The sequence below is a fragment of the Thalia democratica genome, chromosome 6, assembly GCF_965202585.1.
Source record: "Thalia democratica chromosome 6, ktThaDemo2.hap1.1, whole genome shotgun sequence".
Classification (NCBI taxonomy): Eukaryota; Metazoa; Chordata; class Thaliacea; order Salpida; family Salpidae; genus Thalia; species Thalia democratica.
In genome coordinates, this window is record NC_139170.1 from 13850572 (window position 1) to 13874591 (window position 24020).

The 24020-nt window shown below is 26.3% G+C and overlaps 1 protein-coding gene across 1 annotated transcript; it reads right to left on the reverse strand.

Annotated features, from left to right (window-relative positions):
• Positions 1-441: 441 nt before the first annotated feature.
• LOC145838747 (receptor-type tyrosine-protein phosphatase gamma-like) lies at positions 442-22141 on the reverse strand. The gene is made up of 26 exons (XM_082946370.1): positions 22134-22141; positions 21069-21240; positions 20096-20487; positions 19811-19904; positions 19607-19667; positions 18534-18650; positions 18039-18155; positions 17728-17841; positions 11268-11384; positions 9059-9170; positions 8666-8769; positions 7612-7712; positions 7130-7232; positions 6653-6735; positions 6119-6247; positions 5208-5342; positions 4370-4518; positions 3778-3907; positions 3355-3458; positions 2958-3058; positions 2665-2741; positions 2185-2307; positions 1850-1984; positions 1296-1426; positions 973-1108; positions 442-759 (listed from the first exon to the last, which is right to left on the reverse strand). The coding sequence occupies exons 1-26, from the start codon at positions 22139-22141 to the stop codon at positions 679-681; spliced, it is 3126 nt and encodes a 1041-aa protein (XP_082802496.1). The 3' UTR covers positions 442-678.
• Positions 22142-24020: the final 1879 nt, after the last annotated feature.

Here is a 24020-nt window from a genome sequence, read left to right on the forward strand (position 1 = left end):
CTGATGGGTGGTAAAGCATAAAGTTTCCACTTTGTTTAAAAAATAACTAACAAAATAAAGATATACAGACAAAGTTTAATTTTTAATATATAAGTAAGCTAAACGTTATCATTGTTTTCATTGTTACACGAAAGTTTTAGCTTTCATCATTGTTTATTTTAATAAAATTGTGTCATGCTTTATTTAGACTAGAAAAGTAGTTATAGTTACGTATCTTTTAGGTACCCGTAAACTTTTTAGGTTTAGAACTAAAGGATGTTATAATAAAGAATTATTTTTAAATCAAGTTTAAAAAGTTCAATGTATAGAAATGTTACGTAACAAAATCTTTACTATGTATAACTTTTAATTTCCAAATGTATTTATTTTTATATAAATAACTAAAGCTACATTGATATAAAGAAAAATTACAAACAGTAATATAATTTAGCTAAACTCGGTATATGGTAACATAATCATTTAAAGTAAAAGCAAAAACAAAAATAAATTAAAAAAGCAGCATAAAGCTCACAAACTGAATACTCAACGTGTGTAAAAATTATACAGATTTTGAGTAATCATATTTTTTGAAAATTAATATCAATACGGAACGCTCTCAAAATGACCAGCAAAAAAAGTTTAAACCCCTACTACATAAACAATATATTTTCAGAAAGATATCACCAATTTTGTTTCAAATCAAGAGTTGGACGTTCGATTATCATCATCTGTGGCTATTGAGTAACATCGTAGAAATGAGTAGAGCTTCTGATAATATTCCTGTTAAATTTTCACTTATTTAACTTACATATGAAAGTGGTCAAGAAAAGAAAATTCATTCTGTTTTTGAATTTTGTACTTTGTTTTGTTGTGGGTAAATAAGTTTAAAGTGTAAAATGTATATTGTACTATACAGTTTTTATAATCGTTGGCCAACAAAATATTAACGGAAAAACAGTATTTTTTGAACAACTCAAAAATTGAATAGCTTACAGTGGAAGGAAAAGCATTTTTCTTCATATCATGTAGGTCCTTGCATGTCCTTATAACATCGAACCTTCCTTCTGCGTCTAATCTCCTCTTAAGGTTCCAAATTGCCACAAACATGCAGCTCAAGTGATCACCAGTTCTAAGTTTGTGTTTAACTGACTATACTTAACTAAAATACTTAAGGTAATATATTTGTTTTAATGTTGACTATAATTATTAATTATCAAAAAAAAAAAAAGATTACTTTGAAACTAAAATTTTTAAGACAGTTTCTTTTATAAATTAACATACATTTATTATATTAAAAATTTTATTAGTAATTTCACCTGCTATGAATAGCAAGCGATTTGTTTCCCGCCATCTTCAGATGACTTTCCAGTGACGTCATAACGTCGGTGAGAAGATAAAAGTTGTCGTCATCAGGCCATTCACGTAATTCAACCTGCTTGATCTTCATCTGTTTTTTAACAATTGTTACATTGTTTTTGAGGTAGCAAACAATAATATTTTAACTTATTTTTGTTTAGTTATAACTTACAACTTAAAATTACACTTTACAAGCTTGAAAGATTATTTAAAATATACGCATTATAAAGCTAATTTTTTGAAAAAAGAAATACAATGTAATACATACTTGTACAAATTGAAATTATAAACTAAACCAGTTTGTAAAACCTTAATAGTTGTCGTTACTTACGTTAAAATTTTATTTTGACAATAGCGAACTTATGGTATCATTTTAAAACAGAGCTGTTAGGTAATACTTAAAATAGTTTTAAAAGTTCCATAACCTAATAAAAATAGACTTCTTTTGGGGTTGTACTTTTATATTCTATATCTTTTACTTTGATTAAACAAGTTAACAAAGTTTGAAATCTACCTGGTTAGCGGTTTGCTCAAGAGTAAGATCATTTGTTGTCACGAGATCTTTTACTTCGCTATTGTTGAGTGTTAGTTTGCACATTGGGGCTAGTATAAGCGATTTTTCCGCTTCTTCAGGTAAAAGTTTTGTGTGCTGGTTGTTAAAAAAATGTTTTATTACAGTTTTGAGCAACAGAAGTTAAATTTTCGGGGTTAATATTCTGTTAGATATATTTCATCACAGAAATGTTTTTTTTACTGACATTATAATTTTGTTTTTACAAGCTTTGGAAATAAGGTAATAAAAAAAATTAAACACTATTGCTTATAAACGATAAAAAACAAGCAACAAACTTTATCTTCTCCTATCGTTAGTAAAACTTCGACATTATTTGCTACACAAGTCAGCCAAAAGTCGTCATTTGCAATATTATGTGGGTCAACCAAAACCATAACTTTTTGGTCTAAACCATACACCTGTTTTAACAATGTGATTGATTCAATCATACAGTAATTAAAAAAAGGTTTACAAAGTAATTCCTATTACGAAAACACATAAAACTTTTTTTACTAATTACTGTCAGTATTTAATTTTGTTCTAATAAAAACTTGGTAAAGTATAAAAGAATGAATTAAGTTTACAATTTATAAACTTTTTATGATCATGTAAAAAGTATTTTAACTGTGTTTTAAAATTTTTCTAGAATAGATTTTTTTTCAGACAGCTATATTGTAGTTTAAATTAAAACAACTTAACTCATTTACAATTAATTAAAAAACTACTTTAAAAGAAAGGTTTAACACTATTTAGTTATGAAAGTCAAAAAGTCTTACTTCCACAAAGCTCCCATTGTAAGGTACTTCCTCCCCACCAATCATCGATTTACAGAAGTTTATCTTGGAGTGATGATCTGTTTGAAAATAAACATTATTGAGCATTAGAAGACATTATAAAATAGGTGAAAGTATTTGCCATACAGTGTTTTTTGTTATGAACAATGTTTTTTTAGTAAGACTTTTTGAAATTTGTTAATTATTATTATTTTATATTATTATACACAATTATTAGCTTTAATTTAGAAAAGTTTCTAATTAAAAAAAGTGCAAAGTAAAAATTAGAAACTAACACATTTTAATTTCTGGATGGTCTCTAATTATACTGAGTTGATGCTGCTGCGGAGATATAATAGTGCTCTGATCAAATTCTTTGTTCATTTCTTTTTGATCTCTGTTGGAAGACATACAAAATATTTGTCTCACAGCTTGAAATAAATAAGTTAACTTGTATTTGGCATAAAAATGAATAAGCTAATACTTTTCAAAGCATAGTCCTCAAAACCCGTTTAAGATTAAATAAATAAACGCTTCAAATGATAATCAAATAACATGATTTGTTTTCAATTTTGAACTAGTTATAATAAAGTACAATTTATTGAGAAAGTTTATTTAAAATGAAGAATTATTTTTTTAAAGTAATAAAATATATGTAAAATCTCAAAAAAGGATAAGTAAACAACAACTTACAGAGTAATAAGTTCAAGATGCTGTGATAACTCATTTAAAGTTCGATCAGTTTTATTCAGCAAGTGATGTTCAGTTGTAAGTTTGTACAGTAACACATACTGATCCTAAAATAATAAATTCTAGTCTAAAATAAAATATTAAAAGTACTAGTAAAGTTATTGGCGTATTTTTTTCTTTAACTAGACAATAGTTTCTTTTATGTAAAATAAAAAAGTTTCTAATGATCTTTAAATTGTTTAAAGTCAGTAAATAATCGTAATTCTTACGCAGAATAGTAGATTTTAAGTTAATGGCTTGAAATATAAACGAAGTACAGTAAATTACTTTAACTTACAACTATTTTTAAAAACATTTTAACAACAAACTAAAACTGTCAAAAATACTGAAATAATTATACATTATCGCAAACCTAATCACACTTACCACTGATTGAACCATGTGAACTCTTTGTCGCCTCATGTGTTCAACATTTTGCTGGATTGATAAATGATCGGTGTTCATCCTGGTGAGGTGTTCTAACTGAAGAAACGTTCCAGTTCTTCCTACTCCTGCGCTGTTGATAGTCGTATAACGTATTTAGTCATTGCACAAATATTTAAAAGTTTTAACTAGTTTTACTTACCAATTATTGAATTACTAAGTTAAGGGTCTATTAACTTGTTGTTGTAACTTGATTAACTAGTTAAAAAGTAACTAAATATTACAAAACTTGTAACAACTTTATATTAACTTTTAAATTAAACTAGAACAAATTTGTTAGTTTTAGTGTTAAATTTAGAATTAGTTTGAAAAATTAAACATATCATAAACAAACATAAAAATTAAAATTAATTAAAAGTTTTTTAAATATTAATTTAAAATTAGGCTAAAATTTTAGAAACTTGTTGTTTAGACGCTAGAGACCAAAAATAGATATTTTAAATGTGGTGCTGTACACATGGTGATCGTTTAAAAATTGCGTTTTACAGTTTACTAAATCAACTTTAAAATATCTCGAAAAAAAGAATTGTGAAACCTGCAATGTACGATAGGAGGACCTCCCGATCCTTCCTTGCAACAATCGTTCATTTCTCTCAGCATGTAGAAAAGACCGCTCGTGATAAGTGGGACTCCGTGGTCTGGCCACTCTACATAGTGCAAGTGGTATACTGTACGTACTGTTTCCTGACAAAAAAAACTATAATGAAAACTTTTAAATGTTGTTGAAATTTTTTTTAACCGATGATTGAAAAATAAACTTTTTATTATTATTTTATCAAACTTATAACTTCAAAAAATAAATGAGATAAACATTTGAAATAACTGTTTATTGCAGCAAAATTATGCAAACTGCTTAGGTTTAGAAATAGTATATTTCACAAACTACTCCCGGTCAAACTGTGATAAAGCTTTTAAACTTTTGCAACTTTAAATAGTTTAGTTCAGTCTTAAAAAATTTTAAGTACGCAAACTTATAATGCAATCTTTTTCTACAGAAACTTATTTTAATTGTAATAGACAACTTTTAACTAAAAAACCGCTATTTGGTTTTTATTATTAACTGTAAACACTTTTACATATTTTTTAGAGCTAATATGAATTTTAAGAGCATTGGTAGGACATTTTTTTATCACTTAACTAACCGAACTTTAACAATTTAACTAAAATTATATTTTAGACTTCCATCTGATAATTATTTAAAAAAAGGATTACTAATTAAAAAAACTTGTTTTTAATTTATTTTTAGATCGTTGTAGCCAAAGTATATAACATACTTTTTACTGAGTTTTTTTTATTTTGTTTTTATTTTCAACAGAAGTTATTATATTCTAACACCAATTTGAAATTAAAAAAAAATATAAGAAATAATTTACTTGGTCATAACTACAACGTATTTGGAATTTTCTCTTGTAGTAAGTACCGACTCTTTTTTCTTCCAACGTGGTCACAGTGAAGTTTCCGTACTGAATTTCTTGCTGGTAGGCAGGCCAGTATTTTTCACATTTCACCTAGTGATTTACGTAAAAAATAGTTTAAAATACTGCGTAGTTATTCTATCAATGTGAATAAAAATACCTAGTAAGAGTATAATGTTTTTACTACTTTTATCAAGTTTTTAAATATTTTGAAGATTTACAACGTATTTTAAACTAGTTGAACTTAGAACTAATGAAATAAAACTATTTTTCTGTGACTACACACATACCTAATTTATAACATTTTTCAAAAATTTTATAGAAAACGAACACAATTGCGTAATGAAATGATATGAATCATATGTTAAAGTGTGTTATTACTTTTGCTATGTATGCCGCTTTTAATCGCATAATAAAATTTCGAGAAAGCTGCTTTAATTAAAATTATCGATCAAATTATTACGCGTCAACGTATAGTTTTTAGGACGTTTCGTTAAGGCAAACTGCGCTAGCTTGGGCATACTTGAAGAATGGAATACAAAATATTGCTAAACTGTATTATATTCACACAGTAGATAAATTTCCAGTGTTCTAGTCTTCGTTGCGTAAAAAAAAGTTCTGAAATATATGCATGAAGTACATAAGGGAGATGTATATAAATCTAAGTGACGTTAGGAGTTTAAAGTAGGTGCAAACTAAATAAAACACTACGCCATTCATTAAAGTTACCAATTAAATTCACTACTAATTAAATATAGTTTGATAAAAGAGTAAGATGCTTCTACTACAACTACTTTTTAGAAAACAGTAGTAACAATAAAGTGTTACAAATAAAGTAAAGGTTATAAATATTAAATGTTTGTGACTACCTTCCCTCTTTCCACGAGTCCGGTTACCATGACAATACAAGGGGTCTTTGAAGAAAATACCATGCACCAAAAATCTTCTACCGTGTTTTTGAGCGGCCCCTGGGCTGCTATAAACATTCTGTTGCTAAGCTGCAACGTGTATTGGTTGTGTAATCATAACTACACATTTAAAATATATAAGCTCACAAGTTTAAGGTTTTTACCCAATGTTGCGTTTAAAAACGATTGATATAAAACCGTTTAAATACATTAGTTAAGTTTGTTTAAGTGAATTTAAGTTCTTTTAAAAAGCTCTCAGTAACATTTTAGAATTAACTTGTTGTATAATTTTAACACGAAATAGTATTTTGAATTTTTCTTTTAAAGTTTATAAACACTAAACGTAAAATACTAAAACACTTACTATAAAACTTAAGTCAAAAAATGTTTTTATTAACACAAAGTTATTAAAAGTCGTAGTATGATTTTAAGTTAATAATACTTTTGGTATTCAGTATATATTAAATATTTTTTCTACAAAACAAAAAAACAAACATTGATCCAACTGGCGTTTATATAACTACCAATTCTTTTATCTGAGCTTTTTTGGCATGGTAATTTGTATCTGGTTCTATCGACTGTAAAATAATAATGTTTTTTTGAGAAGTAAAATGTATCTAATATTTTTATTTAAATAAACTATTTTTACTAATATATTTATGAGTAACTGAAATTAATCCTTATAGCTGTAAAAAGTTGTACTGAAAATAGTCTTACTTGCAAGATAAATAAAACAATCTGTATTTAAAAAAAAATAAACAAAAGACACTGAATACTTTGTTAGAAACAGCCAACTAAATTTTCAGTACAGTACATTATGCAAGTACAGTTTCAGTTGTTTTAAATAAAAAATACTAAACAAAATAATTAAATAAGCATTCAGATTACTGATTTAAAAATATTGTTATTGTTTTAGAAACTATTTTATACAGCGAAGATTTACAAGTACAAGTTTTTATGAACTCAACTTACAAGGTATGATGTCAGAGTATCGGTTTTTAGATTTGTTTTGAGGAATCAATCCAACTGAAGCTACTTGGTGCATCACTTGCCGCTTGTTAGTGTTTTGTTTCACCTGTGAATAATTGATACAATTACAAGTTGTTGTAAACCTGATGTTTAAAATAACAAGTAAAAGTATAACATTTGATTTTCCATTTGTTTTGTATTTGCATAAAATAGTTTATTTTTATTGATTAGAATCTCTTCGTAATAAAAAAATATTTTTCAAGAAAATACGTTTGTAGAAATGACATGTTAAGCCCTAAATGTCCTCAAAAAATAACAAAAATAAATAATTTGGTACTTATAAACCCAAAGAAAGTAGTTTTAATAACTCCATATAAAGTCTCACTATGTTTTTGAAAACAACAGTTTATGAAAATTGCTATTAAAAGTTAAATTAGTTTTGGATGCTCAATCAGCTATTTAGAATTATTTATAAACAAACTTACTTTTGCAAACTCAGTTCTCAAGACCATGTAATCGTCAGTTCTCAGTTCATTAAACCGTTTTAATAAGTGTAAAGGATTTATATCCATTGTGTTTGCTTTTTCTATAAGTGGTTGTGCTTTTGTATTTTTGCTTATTGAGTTTTTTTTCGAAAAATAAGTTTGAAAATAGTTTGAAAATAGTTTTAAAGTACTTAAACTTTCTTTTTATTGAAATAAACCTTAAAAACATCTTGGAAATTTCAAATGATCTATTTTTTGCTTTGTAAAATTAACTTTAAAGCTTAAACTACTAGCATAATCAGTTTGTAGTTTTTAGTGAAATTCATTAAATTAGAAGGCTGCTAAATCTAGACAAAATGGAAATTTACTTAACAGATTTAAAATATAGTATTTTAAGTTTGTGTTATTAAATTTTTAGTAACTTTAAACAAAGTTTTTAAATATAAATCTCAATGTATTAGTTTTCTATTTAAGTAACTTATGACTTTTGAAAATAATCAAAGTATATAGTTTAATATCCAACCTATAAACTTTAGTTGGCTAAACTACGCTGTTATAAAAACAAGACAGTATAATTACTTTACTCTTTAATTTCAATATTACTAAGGTAAATGTTTTAGGTTTTTGTTAGTAAGTAATTTTTTTCTTTAATTAAGTACTGTAAAAATTATGACTTAACAAAATACTAAGTTTGATATAAGTTTCAAACAATTTGTACAAAACAAATTTTTAAAGCTTTAAAACAAACTCTTATAGTTTTAATTTAAGTTAATGTTAACTTTGTTTTGTTTTTGTTGTCTGAAATTTCAAAATTTTATAAAATTTCAAAACTGAAAATAAAATTTCATTGCAAACAATCAAAATCAAACTAGTTGTTTTGTTTGACATTTAAAAACCCACTACAGTTTGAAATATAAAAACAAACTAGCTTAATTTAACAACTTTATTTTTTTCTAAGTTATCTAATAGCTTGATTAATAAATCGATTTAAAACCAAACCAGTTTGTATCAGAAATTTTACTGAAAAGTTTAAATATTTGACTAATTAACTAACTAGCAACTTCATTTGTGTACATTTGAAAATCACTGATACTGACATTTTGACTTATATTTGTGCCAATCATTTTTATTCTTTCTTCGTACATACTACTACTTAACCTGAAGTAGGTCACAATTAAGTTAATTATATAAAAAAAAAACTTTTTAAGATCTATGAATAATATTTTAAGCTTTTAGCTATGATACTCATTGTTTTTACTCAAGCAATAAATAATTTACGTTTAAAAGTACAAACAATTATTGTGTTTATACTTTTAAAGTACACTAAACAAGTTTCACTTATCATTTATTTTATTGAAAATCTTTTTTGTTAATTTGATCAGGCATATTAAGTTTCATAGAAATTTTAACCAATGTTATTTGTATAAACATTTAGTGTAAAACAAACCTTTTTCTAACATAAACAAAGTAGAACAAAAATGCGGCAGTGAGAAATAAAATTACAGCTGCAACTCCTCCTACTATTGCTGATGTGTTGCTGTCTTCCTTGCTTGCAATATCTGCACCAAAACTCGTTTTAAATAGTTTATCACTGAAACTCTCTTTATAATGAGTATAAATTAACAATTTCTAATCTACTTTCAAGTAAACCTACCAATTTAAAATCAACAATATTTTAAGCTCAATTTCAGCTTAAAAAAACTCATTATACGTTTTATAAGTTGTATGTTATAAAAAAAAATAGCGTAATGTAGAAATTAAAGTACGGTAAAATAAAGAAAATAGATTTATTCTAATGAACGCAATAAAAAAAGGTTAATTTTGAGTATTACGTATGTGCAAGGAGTAGTCCTCAAGCACAAAAGGTCTCGGTAAAACTAATTTTATAGACAAAGTTAATATTAAATGTATTTATTTAGACGAAGGCAACGACGTTTTACCCCTAAGGGATCTTCAGGTCTGCAAAATAAATATAAGACGATGGATAACTAAATTAAATAGTGCATAATAGTATAATCAAATTAAAATAAAAAAATCATTGTGTTAATATAATTGTAAGTATAAAGACTACTATTTAAAAAAGTTTTTATACTTTATTTTAATTTTTATTATTTATTTTTTATTTTTGTTAATTTAATTATTGAGTTATAATGTTATATTGACATAATGATTTTTAAATTTTAATTTGATTATACTATTTTGCACTATTTAATTTAGTTATCCATCGTCTTATTTTTATGTTGCAGGCCTGAAGATCCCTCAGGGATGAAACGTCGTTGCCTTTGTCTAAATAAATAAATTTGAAATTAATTTTGAGTATTATGTCAAAAAAATAATAGAATTTTTTTATATATAAGGTAAATATAATAACATTACTTAAAACTAAGATTAGAAAAAAAAGAGACTTTGTGAACTTAATATCAAAAAACTATTTTGTACCCCATAGTTTAGTCTACATAGATATAATTGCATAAAGACTTTTTTAAGCTAAAATTAAATTTTGAATAGGTTTTATAAATAAAATAAGACACTATTAAACAGTAGTTTAGAAAATATATACCAAATTATATCGTTATTAAAACATTTACCTTTCACAATTAAATCTTAATATCTAATAGATAGCTAAAATAAAAAATATGTAAAACTAGAACATAAAAGTACTTTTGACATTTTTTTTCAAACACTGAAAACTAAACTTAAGTCAGTTAAACTAAATATATAAGTTTTAAAGCAGGAAATTGCAAATTAAAGCCTGTGGCTCGCAATTGTATTATCAGCTAAAACCATACTTTTCTAAGCGCTAAAATAATAAAGTTTTATTTAATTTTTTTTTACTGTGGCTCTTAATTTAATAATCACTAATTACTAGTTCTTTATTGTTGCTTATTTCATCACAACTATTGTTTAATTTAGTATTTTTATTAACTAGAAGGCTTTTTGCTAAGAAAACTGGTCCGCGACTTGTAAAAGGCTGCGAACTTGATTTAAAGCTAACTTAACAAAAAACAATACTGCATAATAATGAAAACAAAATGAAAGTTTACTTTATTTTTCAAATTTTATCATGTAAAATCAACTAACTATAATCAATTAATAATACAACATAATATAAAATATAACTCTTTAACTTGTAATATTTGAAATAACAACTTGTATTTGGATAAACAATACTCTGTTTGGTTGAGCGCACATTTTATTAATTTATGTGATAAAAATTATCCCCTTTGCTGTAACGTCCAAAGTGTTCAGTTTAAATGTTTTTGCTAATTTAGTTTTGTATTTACTGTTTCTGCATGAATTAATAAGATAAAAATGATACTTATTAAGAGTCCAAAACATTAAAGTGAGATTTTGAGCTATAAATTAAAGAAGTTTAAGTTTTAAAACAAATAAATTTCCAAACGTAAAAAAGTTTATGTATTAGATTTTAGTATGTACTTTTCAAAAGAATACTTATATTTACCATCCTGTAATAAACTAACGTTGAGTTTTTGTCAACTTTTTACTTATGTTAGGCAAATTAAAAACATTTATTTACTAATCAATCGTTTGTTTTGTAAATAAACACATAAACATAAATTTAAACCCAGCGCATATATAAAAACGGATCTTTATACTGTATATAACTTGTCGGAAATATCTAAAAGAGTTTTTACTTGATTTACAGTCGTCACCAACGAAATTGGGGGGACATTTGCAGTCGTAACCGACACCATCGTTTATCGGGATGCATGTTGCTCCGTTTGAACACGGCTGCACGTCTTCACAGTACTCTGTGACGTCATAGTGAAATGATTAATGTCTTAAAAATTAACTTGTAAATGGTTAATAAACCATAAATATGTTTGAAAAGTCATAAATGAGTTATTTTAGTTGTTGTCAGGTAATAAATATTAACTTTTAAGAAAAATACTGAAAATAATGGGTTTTAATTAAAATATAAACAAAAAAGTGTAAATAAAATGTATATACAGTAACCTCTCGCTTATTTACTCACATTGTGTCCACAGAAACCATGCGTAAAGATACGATATATCGTAAAGATATGAGAGGTACCAAATATACTTACTATATGGGTGTTTTTTGATATTGCTTCTAGTTAAAAGCAGACTGAGGACTTTCCCACTTTTTACAATTTGTTTACTTTATTTAAAAATATGAAAACAATAATAAATTTATACATATATTAAAAAAAAATAAGGATCTAAACCAGGGTTTCCCAAACTCATTTACTAAATCGCCCCCTTTTCAAAAATTTGAAAAATAATCGCCCGCACGATTTTACAAAGCAGTTTTTCTATTGAGTACAAACTTTTGAGCCAAAAAAGTTGTGTTCGAAATGTAATTTAGTCTGGTACTTCTTATGCACGCACTTTTGGGCTGTGTTCAAAGTAGTTTACAGGGCTTGAAAAAATAAGTTACAGTTGTTTTCTTATAAGCCAAGTAAAGTGTTTTGAAATACTTAATTATTAAAAAGCCTCGTGTAATCTGTAATCAATCCCGTTTAAATATGAATTGTTTTGACACTAATGAAACTTTTAGGGTAGTGGTTAACCAATTTTTTAGTCAGCAGTTCATATTGACTAAAAAATCTTCTCTAGTTTTAACTCGTTGTAAAAAGTCATTGTGGGCTGCATAATTTAAAAAATAACATATAAGGAAACTAAAAAACTCGTATAAACTGTATCAAAATTATTTAGTAACATTGTGATCTAGAACTGAAAACATTGAGAACTGAAAACCAAATTAAAAAAGGAATTTCAAAATATTAAGTATCAAAAAACTGAATTTTGTTTATTTTGCACAAGTATTTTTCAAGTTACTTAGCGGTTCGAAATTTGACTTGATCTTATTTGTACGTTACCCATCTGAAATCTTAACTAAAACCTGACATTAGAATAGTCTCTCATATAACGAATTTCGGACATTTAGAAGTTAATATTAAGTAACTTATTTAAGCCGCAAAAAAAACTTGAAATATTATAAAGATAGGCATATTCTAAAATTACTATACAAGAGATTAAAAAAATATAAAAGAATGAACAGTTTATTTTACACATAATAAAATAAATATTAGAACATAATTTTTGATCTAGTTTGAGAAAGTTTGACCGACTGGTTGATTATCTCACATTAAAATTGGTTTCATCAATAGCTTCAGTTAATGCAGTAAAATTATTAATTTAAATGCTAAGATATATTATAAGCAAGCTAGTTGTAAAGTTAAACATTTAATTTTTAACTTTTAAATAAAGATGTACCGGACTCACTATCCGGGTCCGGGTCCGGCCGGATATTGCCATTTTTGTCTGATATCCGGATCCGGCCGGACTTTAATTTGAAAAAAAAGTCCGGATCCGGTTCCGGCCGGATTCTAATTTGAAAAAAAAGTCCGGATCCGGTTCCGGCCGGATTCTAATTTGAAAAAAAAGTCCGGATCCGGGTCCGGCCGGATCCTAACAGAAATCCGGCCGGACCCGGATCTAGTTAGTAAAAAAGAGTATACTGAAAAGTATTTTTTCAAAAACAAACCCTGTGTAAATTAATAAGAGTCATTTTCGTCAGTTAAAATTAAACACCTTCCGTCATTGGCTCATTTTGTACACGTGACTAATTTACATTTGTTTACATTTAAACTATGAAATAAACATTTCAGAAATGCAACTCTTTACATATGTTGTAAAAATTGAAAACTTTGGAATGAATACTTGCATTATTTATTGTTTAAAGTTAAGCTCAGAGAGTATTTAGAGTTAATACGATTGAATGTACGAGCCAATGAGAATCAAATGACGAAATGTTTCAAACTAAATACTGATGCAACAAAACATCAGAACATGACAGGCAGTTTATATGTGAGCAGTTAGTTAGTTTGGTGTGCAGCTTGAAGCAAGAAAATATCTTGAACTTTTTCGTTAATGATTATTGTATGTAGTGTTTTGTTTTAACAGCGAATATTTCAACTGGTATTTAATTGTTTAAATATTTAAGCAAGGTTTATAGTTTCATAGTTTATTAAAAATTTTACAGTTTCTTCTTTACTAAAAGTTTTATTTAATTTTTAGTTTATTGTTTTAAGTCTTTTGATATAGATTTAAATAGCTTCCAGTTTTTAAAGTGTTACCAAAGTAATTAATAATTTTGTATATGCTAGTATTTCTTGTTGTGTTTTATATAAAAAATTCATAACTCAAAACTGACGTGTCTGATTATAGAAAGTAGTCTCAGTTAGAATTTAGTATTTGTTAGATATTAATTAAATAAGGTAGGATTTAATTATGATGGGTAGTACTAATAAGTTAAGTGTACCACAATCAGTCCACAACTTTACTACCAAATTGTCAACCTTTGCTAGCTCTTCTACTGATTAAAGTAATTTTTTCAGTTTTTAAAAACCTTATTCTGACTCAGGCTTGTTTATACTCACTCTAGCTAGTTTTATTGACTTAATCAGTGGCAACCCTGCTAGTTTCAAAATTTTTGGGAATTTTAGAAAATCTTGGACTGCCTCAGGCTAGTTTAGTTTTTTATAAAAACTCAGGCTAGTTTTCTTTTAAATTTTAAATGAGTTTGAGCTGATCCAGTTTTCAATATTTGGTAATTTTCTAGTGTATTTTGTTCAAGAACTTGATTTCAGGTTTTTAATTGTAAATAACACCTAAATTTTTAAACCTTGTGGCTAGCTGTTCTACTTATTATTAGATTAAAGTTCTTTTTTTTTAGTTTTTAAAAACCTCATTCTGACTCAGGCTAGTTTATACTAGTGATGTAGCGGACTCACTATCCGGGTCCGGGTCCGGCCGGATATTGCCATTTTTGTCTGATATCCGGATCCGGCCGGATTCTAATTTGAAAAAAAAGTCCGGATCCGGTTCCGGCCGGATTCTAATTTGAAAAAAAAGTCCGGGTCCGGTTCCGGCCGGATTCTAATTTGAAAAAAAAGTCCGGGTCCGGTTCCGGCCGGATTCTAACTTGAAAAAAAAGTCCGGATCCGGGTCCGGCCGGACCCGAAATTGTGGGTCCGGTACATCACTACTTTTAAACTATATGTTTTGTAGTAGAGTACCATTAAATAGTATTTGACTTGGAATAACCTCTAGGAAGCTAAACCTTAATTTTGACATATTTTTTTCTTAATTTAAATTCAAAAAAAAAATCAAATATTTTACAGTTAATTCTGTGAACAGAAAGTAATTAATAAAAAAATCTTTTAATTAGGTTAAAATTTTGTTTTGTAACTGTAGCGGTCTTTTTGATAGCTTATTTAATACTGTTTATATTTTTTTTCTCTAGTTATTAGTCTATAACAATTTACCAGAAGAAAATGGTGAAAAACTAAAAGCTTGTGTTTAACTATTAGAATAAACAACACATTTTAATTGCTAAAATATAAAAAAATAAGATAAAATAAAAAGCAGTTGTATTAATAGTTTAGGATTCCTTAATATATAAATTTTTTAACAATAATCAATCAAGTTAAAAAATAAAATTGAGTTTAAGAATCTTTTAAATGAAAAATTTGAAGTCATTTCAAACAGAGACCTCAAATCTATACTATTTTAAAACCAAAAAAACAATTTGAAATAAAAACTTTAATGGTTATCAAGAATTTTTTATTTATACAAATTAAACAAGTAATAACAAAAATATGTTAAATAAATTTCTTTCAAAGAAATACTTTAACCACTAGGCTATAAAAACTTTTAGTGTATTGTAAAACGACAAATTAAACTAAAAAATTAACCGGGTCAAAATAAAGCTATTAACAAATTTAAAACATAAACCATTTAATAAATACAGTAGACTTCTGCTTGAGTTCGCACTTTGAACAAAATCAAAAAAAGCAAACTCAGAAATTGTTACCATTTTTTTTACAAAATAATAAATTTGAATATGTTTTATTCAACAACGTTATGAATAAACATGAAATCAACTAAAACAAACATTCACTAAAAAATAGATCTATATAAGCTATTAAATATTATGTATTTTTAGTTTTATTAATAATAGACTTAGTTAGTAATAGACTTTATTTAAGTTAAATTTAAGAAAATATGAATTTGCACTTTTTTTTGGGTAAAAAGTGCGAACTCAAGAGGAAGTCTACCGTAATTAAGTTTTTTTAGGCATTATGCAAGCCTGTTGTAGAATAACTAACTTATTAATTTTTTTATTATAAAAAGACTACTTAAATACAATACAAACCAGGTTAAATAAAAAGTATTTTAAAAGATCAAATAAATAAAAAACTTTTATAAAAAAAATGTCTGCTACTGTAGTCTAATATAATGTGTAGGATGAGGTTTATGACTGCTTGCAAGTTTTTTTTAATCTGATTCTTTATCAGTAAAACAAAGCCTCCTTTACAAATATCTAGATTAGATCTTTTGCTCAAGATGTTGATGACTGAACTAAAAGCTTTCTCAACAACATGGATAGAAGGAAAAACTATAAACAACAATCTAAATTCCTCTCAAATGATTGGATACTTTTGCCTTAGTTTATGTTGAGTCCAAAAGCTTTCATATCGTTCTTTTGAAAAATTTACAATAAGTTCAAGGTCAGTTTTTGAGTCTGAGAAGGTTTCCTGTAAGTCGTTTGCTTCAAAACGATCTGCCTCGAAGGGACCCATATTTTTACCTATATGGTAGCTTTTTTTGTGTCAAATCGAAATTTTACTACTTAGTATGTTGAAATTGTTAAAAATTCAAGACTTTTTAGTTTTTTTTTGCCTAAATTTTCAAATTTCAGGTTTCTCCAGGTTTCTAAGTAAAATGGCAACCCTTTATAGTTTCATTTCTTAGTCTAACTTAGTGATTTTTCAAAAAACAATTGGAAATATCATGAGATGATAGTTAATAATAGATACATAGATTCTACGAACCATTTATAATCCTAAATAACCTATATGTCAGGTTATAAAATGGTGAGAGGGATTCCAATCGTCTATGATCTATGTAATTATCAAGTAAGAAAATATATGAATGAAAATATGTAATTTACTTGAAAGTAAGAGTCATAAGTACTTGATTTTTTTTTCAATATTTTACATAAACAAAATAAAAATTTTTGTTTAAGATTACTTCGGGGTCAAATATTTAATGGCAAGCTGAAATTAGTAAAGTAGCAAGATAAAAAGTAAAAATTTTATGACAGCCCAAAATTTTAAAATCGCCCCCTTTTCGCCCCCTTACTAGTTATCGCCCACCCTTTCGCCCCCTTACAAACTATCGCCCCCAGGGGGGCGATATCGCCCACTTTGGGAAACCCTGATCTAAACTTATATAACATAATAATACTTGTAGAAAATTTTTAATAATTTTGATAATAAGTAGATTTATCTTTATCTTGTGAATTATTTGATAGTTAACATTTATATTCTATTCTACTTGGCAAATAAAATTTATAATTAAGCATTTATTTACATTAAAGAAATGGTGTGGTGTCTATACTAAAATTTGTGTCTATAGCCTTTTACAAAAATATGCATTTGGTGCTGTAATGGATTTTTTCTTATGAACTAAAGTATATTCAAAATATATGAAAAACGTTTAATAAAATTTTTTTATGTTACTACACCTTTTTTTATTCGACTTTTGCCCAAATAAGGATAAACTTGTCTTACATTTTATTAAAGATATATTAATGGAATTTTTGAGTAGAAATGAAATTTTATGCCTTAAGAATTTGAGGAACTAAGTTTTATTTTTGTAAAGGTATAAAAGGAGGGGTGTTAAGATACCTGAGCTATAAAGGTCAAAGCCATCGAGTTCAGTATGCTCCTATTTAGAGGCTTTTATTTTTTGAATTTAAATTTTTTTTTTTAAATTATAAAATGCGTAACTAAACGAGAGTGCGTAACGTCACGAGTGCGTAAAGATGCGGGATGTTACTGAAACTTATTGCTCAGAAAAATCTTAATATTTTTAAAGTTCTATTTTGTTTATTAACTTATATATATTTGAATAGAAAACTTTCTAGCACAAAAATAATAACTTACTACGTTGTATCACAAAAAGTTTCACAAAATAGAATACATTTAAACAAAAACAGTATATCGTGTATTATTTGACGCCATTAGTTTTAAGATTTCGCTAAACAGGTAATTGTACTAACTTAATTCACAATTATTTCCAAAGTTGGGTAAGAAGCAGTTGCAGGTAAAGAAAGGAGAAGTTTTAGTTTTCTTACATTCCCCTTTGTCAGAGCAAGGATTTTGCGAGCATGCATCTAATTCAAATGAACTGTTTAACACTTTTTAAAACAAAAATATTTGTTTAAAAATTAAAATAGCGCTACAGTATAACAATAAACTAAACTTAAAAAAAAACATTAAAAAAATTGACATAAATACGTAAAAAGGTAGTAAAAATATGCTAAACGACATGAGTTACTAAATAGTTAGTTTTAGGCTACAAACATCTTACCAAGTTCACAATTGGTTCCATCGTATCCTTCTAAACAAGTACAATTGTAACCTTCTTTGTTTAATGTTGGAGTGCAAGTTCCGCCATTCATACAAGGATCCTTATCTTTGCAAGCATCTTTAAAATAAAATATTCTGGGTTAAGCTATTTTCATTTTGTAATTTAGAAAAAAGTTGTGTTTAATTTTTTTTGTACTTATCTAATTTTTATCAGTTTTAGTTGCTTTTTTTCGTGCATGAACAGATTCGCACTAAAGTTACTAAAGAATAGTAAAATTTAATTATTTTGTTTTAACAAGTATAAAAGCAAAATAATAATAGACCATATTGAAATATCATTACGTAGAATGTCGTTTACAGTTTACGTAAAACAAGAAAGTTACTTTAGTGTTGTGTTAATATTATGCTTAAGTACAACTCTTTCTTTAATTTAGAAAACGTGTGTAAATGTTTCATAACTTATGAAGGCGGTACTATCAAGAAAAGTGCAACAAACCAGTAGCGCAAGTCTTCCCGCTGTAACCTGGTTTGCATTGACATTTGAAACCGGGAAGTTGCAATGTGGACAAGCATGTAGAGTTGTTCAAACATGGATTGTTGTGGAGGCAGTAGTCTGTATTGTTACAACTTGTTTTTGTTGAAGTTTAGTAACATGGTGATGTTAACCCGGTGTCATTGATACACTTACAAATATAGATCAAATAAAATGGCTAAAAAAATTACGGTTTTGTCCCAAATATAAAATGTTTCGAAAGAAATTTTTTAAGCAGCTTTAAGCAAAATTTTAAGCAGTCTCCTGCGGGTCATATGAGGTCCTCAAAGTAAAAAAATTCTGCCCGCAGTGTGTTTTTCAACTAAAAGCACTTTTTAAAATAACTTATATTCAGTTTTTGTAATAAAATTTACAGCTTCTTTTCTTAGTTTAATATAGTAATAAATAGTGTTTATTAATGCATATTTTAACAAACTTATGATATATAACGTTTTTATTTTATCGATCAATGCAAATATTTTTAATTTTTGCCTCGCGCGAGCAGTTTATTATAAAAAACGTCTCGTAACTCAATAAAAGTTGCCGACCCTTGTTATAAAGTAATTTTTTTACTAACAATAAGAGCTCTTGGTTTATTACAGAAATTAGAAAATTTATTTTTTTTTTTTTTTATTGAACCCAGTATTTTAGATATAGTTTTATTTCTTTAAGGTAACAATGCTATCGTTTTTTTTCTCACGTTAATGTCAAGTACTTGACTAACAAATAAAAAATAATTAAAATAAATTCAAAGTAAGTTTATAGTTGTATATTTTTAAGTTTAATGAAGTATCGTAGACAAAATTACCTGTAAAATAAAACATATCTTAACAAGCAATTAAACTAGTTTAAACACATAAGTAGTTATTAAATAAAATAAATAATACACTAGCAGTTTATTTTTAAGAAGACTATTAATCGTAATTTTCAAATTACCGTATAAAAAGCTTAGTTAAGATTATACAAACAACTAAATATATAACTCACGAAATTTTTTTATTAACTATGTTTTATTTATAAAACTCATTGAAACTTACCCACTACGCCAGAAGAATTGCAACCTCCAGGACAAGCGCATGGTCCTTTTAGTACAAAGTTCTGCAGAAATACAATTTTTTAAATGTTAAAACAAAACACTGTTTTTAGTTTTAATGAATCAATACTCACAAAGTGATTTGAGACGTAAAAAATAGAAATTTTATACTAACGTAAAGTTACTTATGAGTTTAACAGTAGCTAACTTTTGTTGTAGTCTGAGTTATGTCGTTTGTAGTGTCACTAATGTATTTGAATGAATGCAATCCACGCGAACAAGTCAGTTTGACTTTAGATTTTCTACGAAGTAATAAAAATGTTTTTATAATTAACTTACTAACAGCTGAAAATAGTTTAAGAGCTTTAAAACTATTTTTTAAATCCAGGAAATCAACATATTTACTTAAAATTCAGTTTGTAAGAAAATATCATAATGAAAGTCAGAGCTTTCTTCATAAATTTAATTTAAAAAACACTTAAATGAAACTTACACAGTATTTCCAGCTTTAGAAATTGTAGAAAACTTATAATCCGTTTTATCTGAAGTAATGCTGTTAGCTGTAGTAGGCGTAGCATTGGTGCTGGTAATGTCGTTTGGAGCTATTTCATTCTTTGTAACAGTATCAGTACTACGTTCAACATTTACAACCTTCGTGCTAGTATCACTACTACTAGTAGTTGTCTCAACTAAAGTACTGTTATTATAAGTAACTGTCTCAACAGAAGTGCTAGTTTCCATTCTAGCGGTTGCTGTACCAACCGTTGACGTAGCTTCAACTGAAACGTCATACAGTATTGACACAATTCCGTCAGTTGACGTTTCAAATAATGCTGTTGACCTCACACCTAGTTTTTCGTCACCTTCACCATCTCTTCTTATTATCTTTTTTATTGATAATTTTTCATTAGCTTTGATTTTTTTTAACATTTATAAGATTAAAACAAACCAAAAAAAATCCTATACAAATCTTTTTAACTCTTTAAATAAACTTTAACAAATTTTTTTAATCGATAATAGCTAATCAGTATCTATATAAATTTTAGTAATTGTTATTATAAATTATGTAATTGTTATACATAAAAATTACAAAAACAAGAAAACAAACTTTTCAAAAAAAAAAAGGATTTTTTCATTGGTGTAGCTAAGTTTTTACTTTCGATTATAGATAAATAAATGTTTACCAGATTGTAATCATGCAGTTTTTAGATCAACGGTTACTCAACAACATAAATTTATATCTCTATTAAAAAGCTTAGGAAAACTACAGTTTTAAACTATTAGATGCCATTCATCAACTAATTTCAAGGGTTCTACTAAACGTATACAAGCTTTTCCCTTCTTGTTTAAACAAGTACATCGGATACAAGTAGAAAATAAATATTTTAGATAAAACAAAAAACTTTAAGTCTAAAAACTTTGTAAACAAACTTTTTTAATTAAATTTAAATGATAACAAAGCTAACAGAGGTGTCATCGAATTGACCAGGCCACCCATCGGAAGTGCAGGGCAGGTAGACGAACGCCTGCTTGTTGGGCAGCTCGCAATCCCACAACGGGTGCGAGCAAGTTTGATTAGACGATGGAAATTGAAGGGGGAGAAGGGAAATCCCCCCTGACCCGTCGTCCATTTCGCACCTAATTAAAGTTTTTTTTTTTAATAAGCAACAAAAATAAATTACTGAAATAGAAAAAATAATAAATGTTAATTGGTTCAGTTATATAATATAAACATACTTTAAAATTAGAGAGAAAAATTAAACCTCTGTTACTTTCTTTAAGAAAATGTTTTAGATAGTTTGAGGTGTTTGGATGCTTAATATCATTTAATTTATTCGTAGTAGAATTTGTATGATCAAGTGTGTTACTAAGTTTTTGTAAAATTGTAAAACGCAAGTTAAAGATTCGTTGCTTTAAGCTAGTTTTGATTATTATTTTTTAAGTTTCAACAAGCTTATAGTTTCATTTTATTTTACTACGCACTTATATGAAATGTTCTAAATATCACTAGCGTTATTATTTAAACCAAGTTTAGTAGTTCTTTTTATAACAATTCATGTAAAATATTAACCATAAGTGCAAAGTTACAGAATTTAAAAACATCTTTTAAACTTTGAAAGTGTAAAAAATAGGGAAAGTTTTACTTAGGTATTGAAACTATTCAACATAGTTTATTTTTTTCTAAGATATTCAAAAAAAACATATTCAAACTTACTAAAAATGTTATGTAACAGTTTAACTATATTACTAAAAAATTATTACTCAATTTAATATTCAATTACATTCTATAAGTGCATTACTGTATAAGTTAAAATGAATTTTAAAGAGAAATACTTAATTTGTTTAAAGCAAATACATTACTAGAAGCAAAAGTATAAAAACAACAAATAAGTTTAAAAAAAATAAAATAAAATTTATAACTTAATGAAATATTCAACAATAACAACAATTAAATTTTAAACAAATTGTGCATTAATATTTCAGTAACATAAAAGAAATCAGAAAAAATTATGAAAAACTAACTCGCAAACTTTGCCATTATTGTTGCATTTTTTTGAGTACAATCCTTTCACTATGAAAATAAACAAAAAAACAATTTTATACAAAAACATCTATAATTATTTTGCTGTCTAAAATAGAAAGTAGTAGAAATTATAAACTTTACTGTGAAAATGTGTTAACTTTACTTTTAAACGTAGATAAACAGTTTTAAACTTACTGTCAGAAACTTAAGCTGACTCAACTAAACTTTTAAATCAAAATATAAACAACTAATAAAGCTCTTAAAAATGTGTTAATATTAAATCCAACTAATAAGCTTATTTTACCTTGTTAATTATATGATGTAAAAATAATACTTTCTAAGCGCCAAAGCTTCATTTTAATCGCTTTATACTACATTAATCAGACAAAATTAAACAACTATACTCATTATTTATTTAATTTAAAAACAATCTAAAAATCAACAAATCTACAAGCTTTATTTGAAAAAAAATATGACTAAAATCTAAATGAAAGTTTAAAAACATTTGCTGCAATGCAAACTATCTAAAAGTTGTTTGTAAATAAAACCATTGTTAAATGTAAGCTCTAACGGAAATTGTCTAAGTAAAATTTTACAAAACTCTTTATCAACTTTCTTTTTATCTATACTATAATTTAAACGAAAATTCAACTTAAAATAAAAAAAATATATATAGTTATGATAGAACGAGCTATAGTTTGAATATATCTTTGTAATTTAATAAATACAATGAAGTTTGCATGTATTTAGTAAAATAAAAAAAAACTAAGTAGTTTTTAAAATGTGCTTATTGCTACTTACATTAATTATACGTATACAAAACAGCATCTCAACAAACGTGAATGTACGTTGTATGACTCATTACAAAAAAAAAATCACTTATTATTTAGGGTTTTTAGCTTTCAGTACGACAATCAAACTTTAACTTATATTTATTTTACCGAGTATTCGTTTTATTAAACCTCTTTGTTTGCTTAACGTAGAACTTAAAATTCAATTATTCCACACTTAGCCTTACTTTTTTATTAACTTTCATTAAAGTTTTTCTTACATCAGCTTACGTTAATATACAATATAAGTTATGCATAGTTTTTCATATACATACATTTTATATAATGTAGTTTTTATGTTTCAAAGTTTGGTAGATTGTATAGTATAATTTAAGGACACAATAAACAGTTTTAAAATAAAAATCCAAAGAAAATGTGCAACTAATCTTAGTTATAATTTGAAAGTGACGTCAAATGAAAGCTGATTACATTAAAAGTACACTTTCTCCTCAAGTTTTATAAAACATTTCTAGCTTGTTGTTGAACTTTTTTTTTGACTAGAAATTTTCATGTCAAGTGTATGTTGGTATTTTGAAAAATAAACATTCAAAACACGATCGGTAAAGGTTAACTATGAAAGTCATACAAATTGCTGCTTAAATATTTTTTTTACAACATAAACAATAAATAACTATATAATACTTAAAAACGACTTACTTTGAAATATGTTATTATAATTTAAATATTTCTTAGTTTTAAATTTAATTCTTTCGATATACTAATGAACTATTAAAGTTATGGTAGTTTTTGAACAGTTTGACTTCTAAAATACTGAAAGGCTATCATATCAGAGCTTTTAAAACAAAAAAAGTTTAAAAACAGTATTTAGATTAAGTTTTGACTATGTTATTGTTAAAAAAGTATGTAGAACAAAGTTAGTTACACTTTCTTATGAAGTATTTATGCAAAAAGTTGAAAAACTTAAGAAGGTAATTAATTGAAATTCGACCCTATAAGATTACTGTACTAGCTTTACGTTTAATTTAATCTTAAATTTAAAACTTTAAATACTCTAGGAAGTCAATTATTTAGCTAAAAAACATACAAACTAATTCTTATTAGAC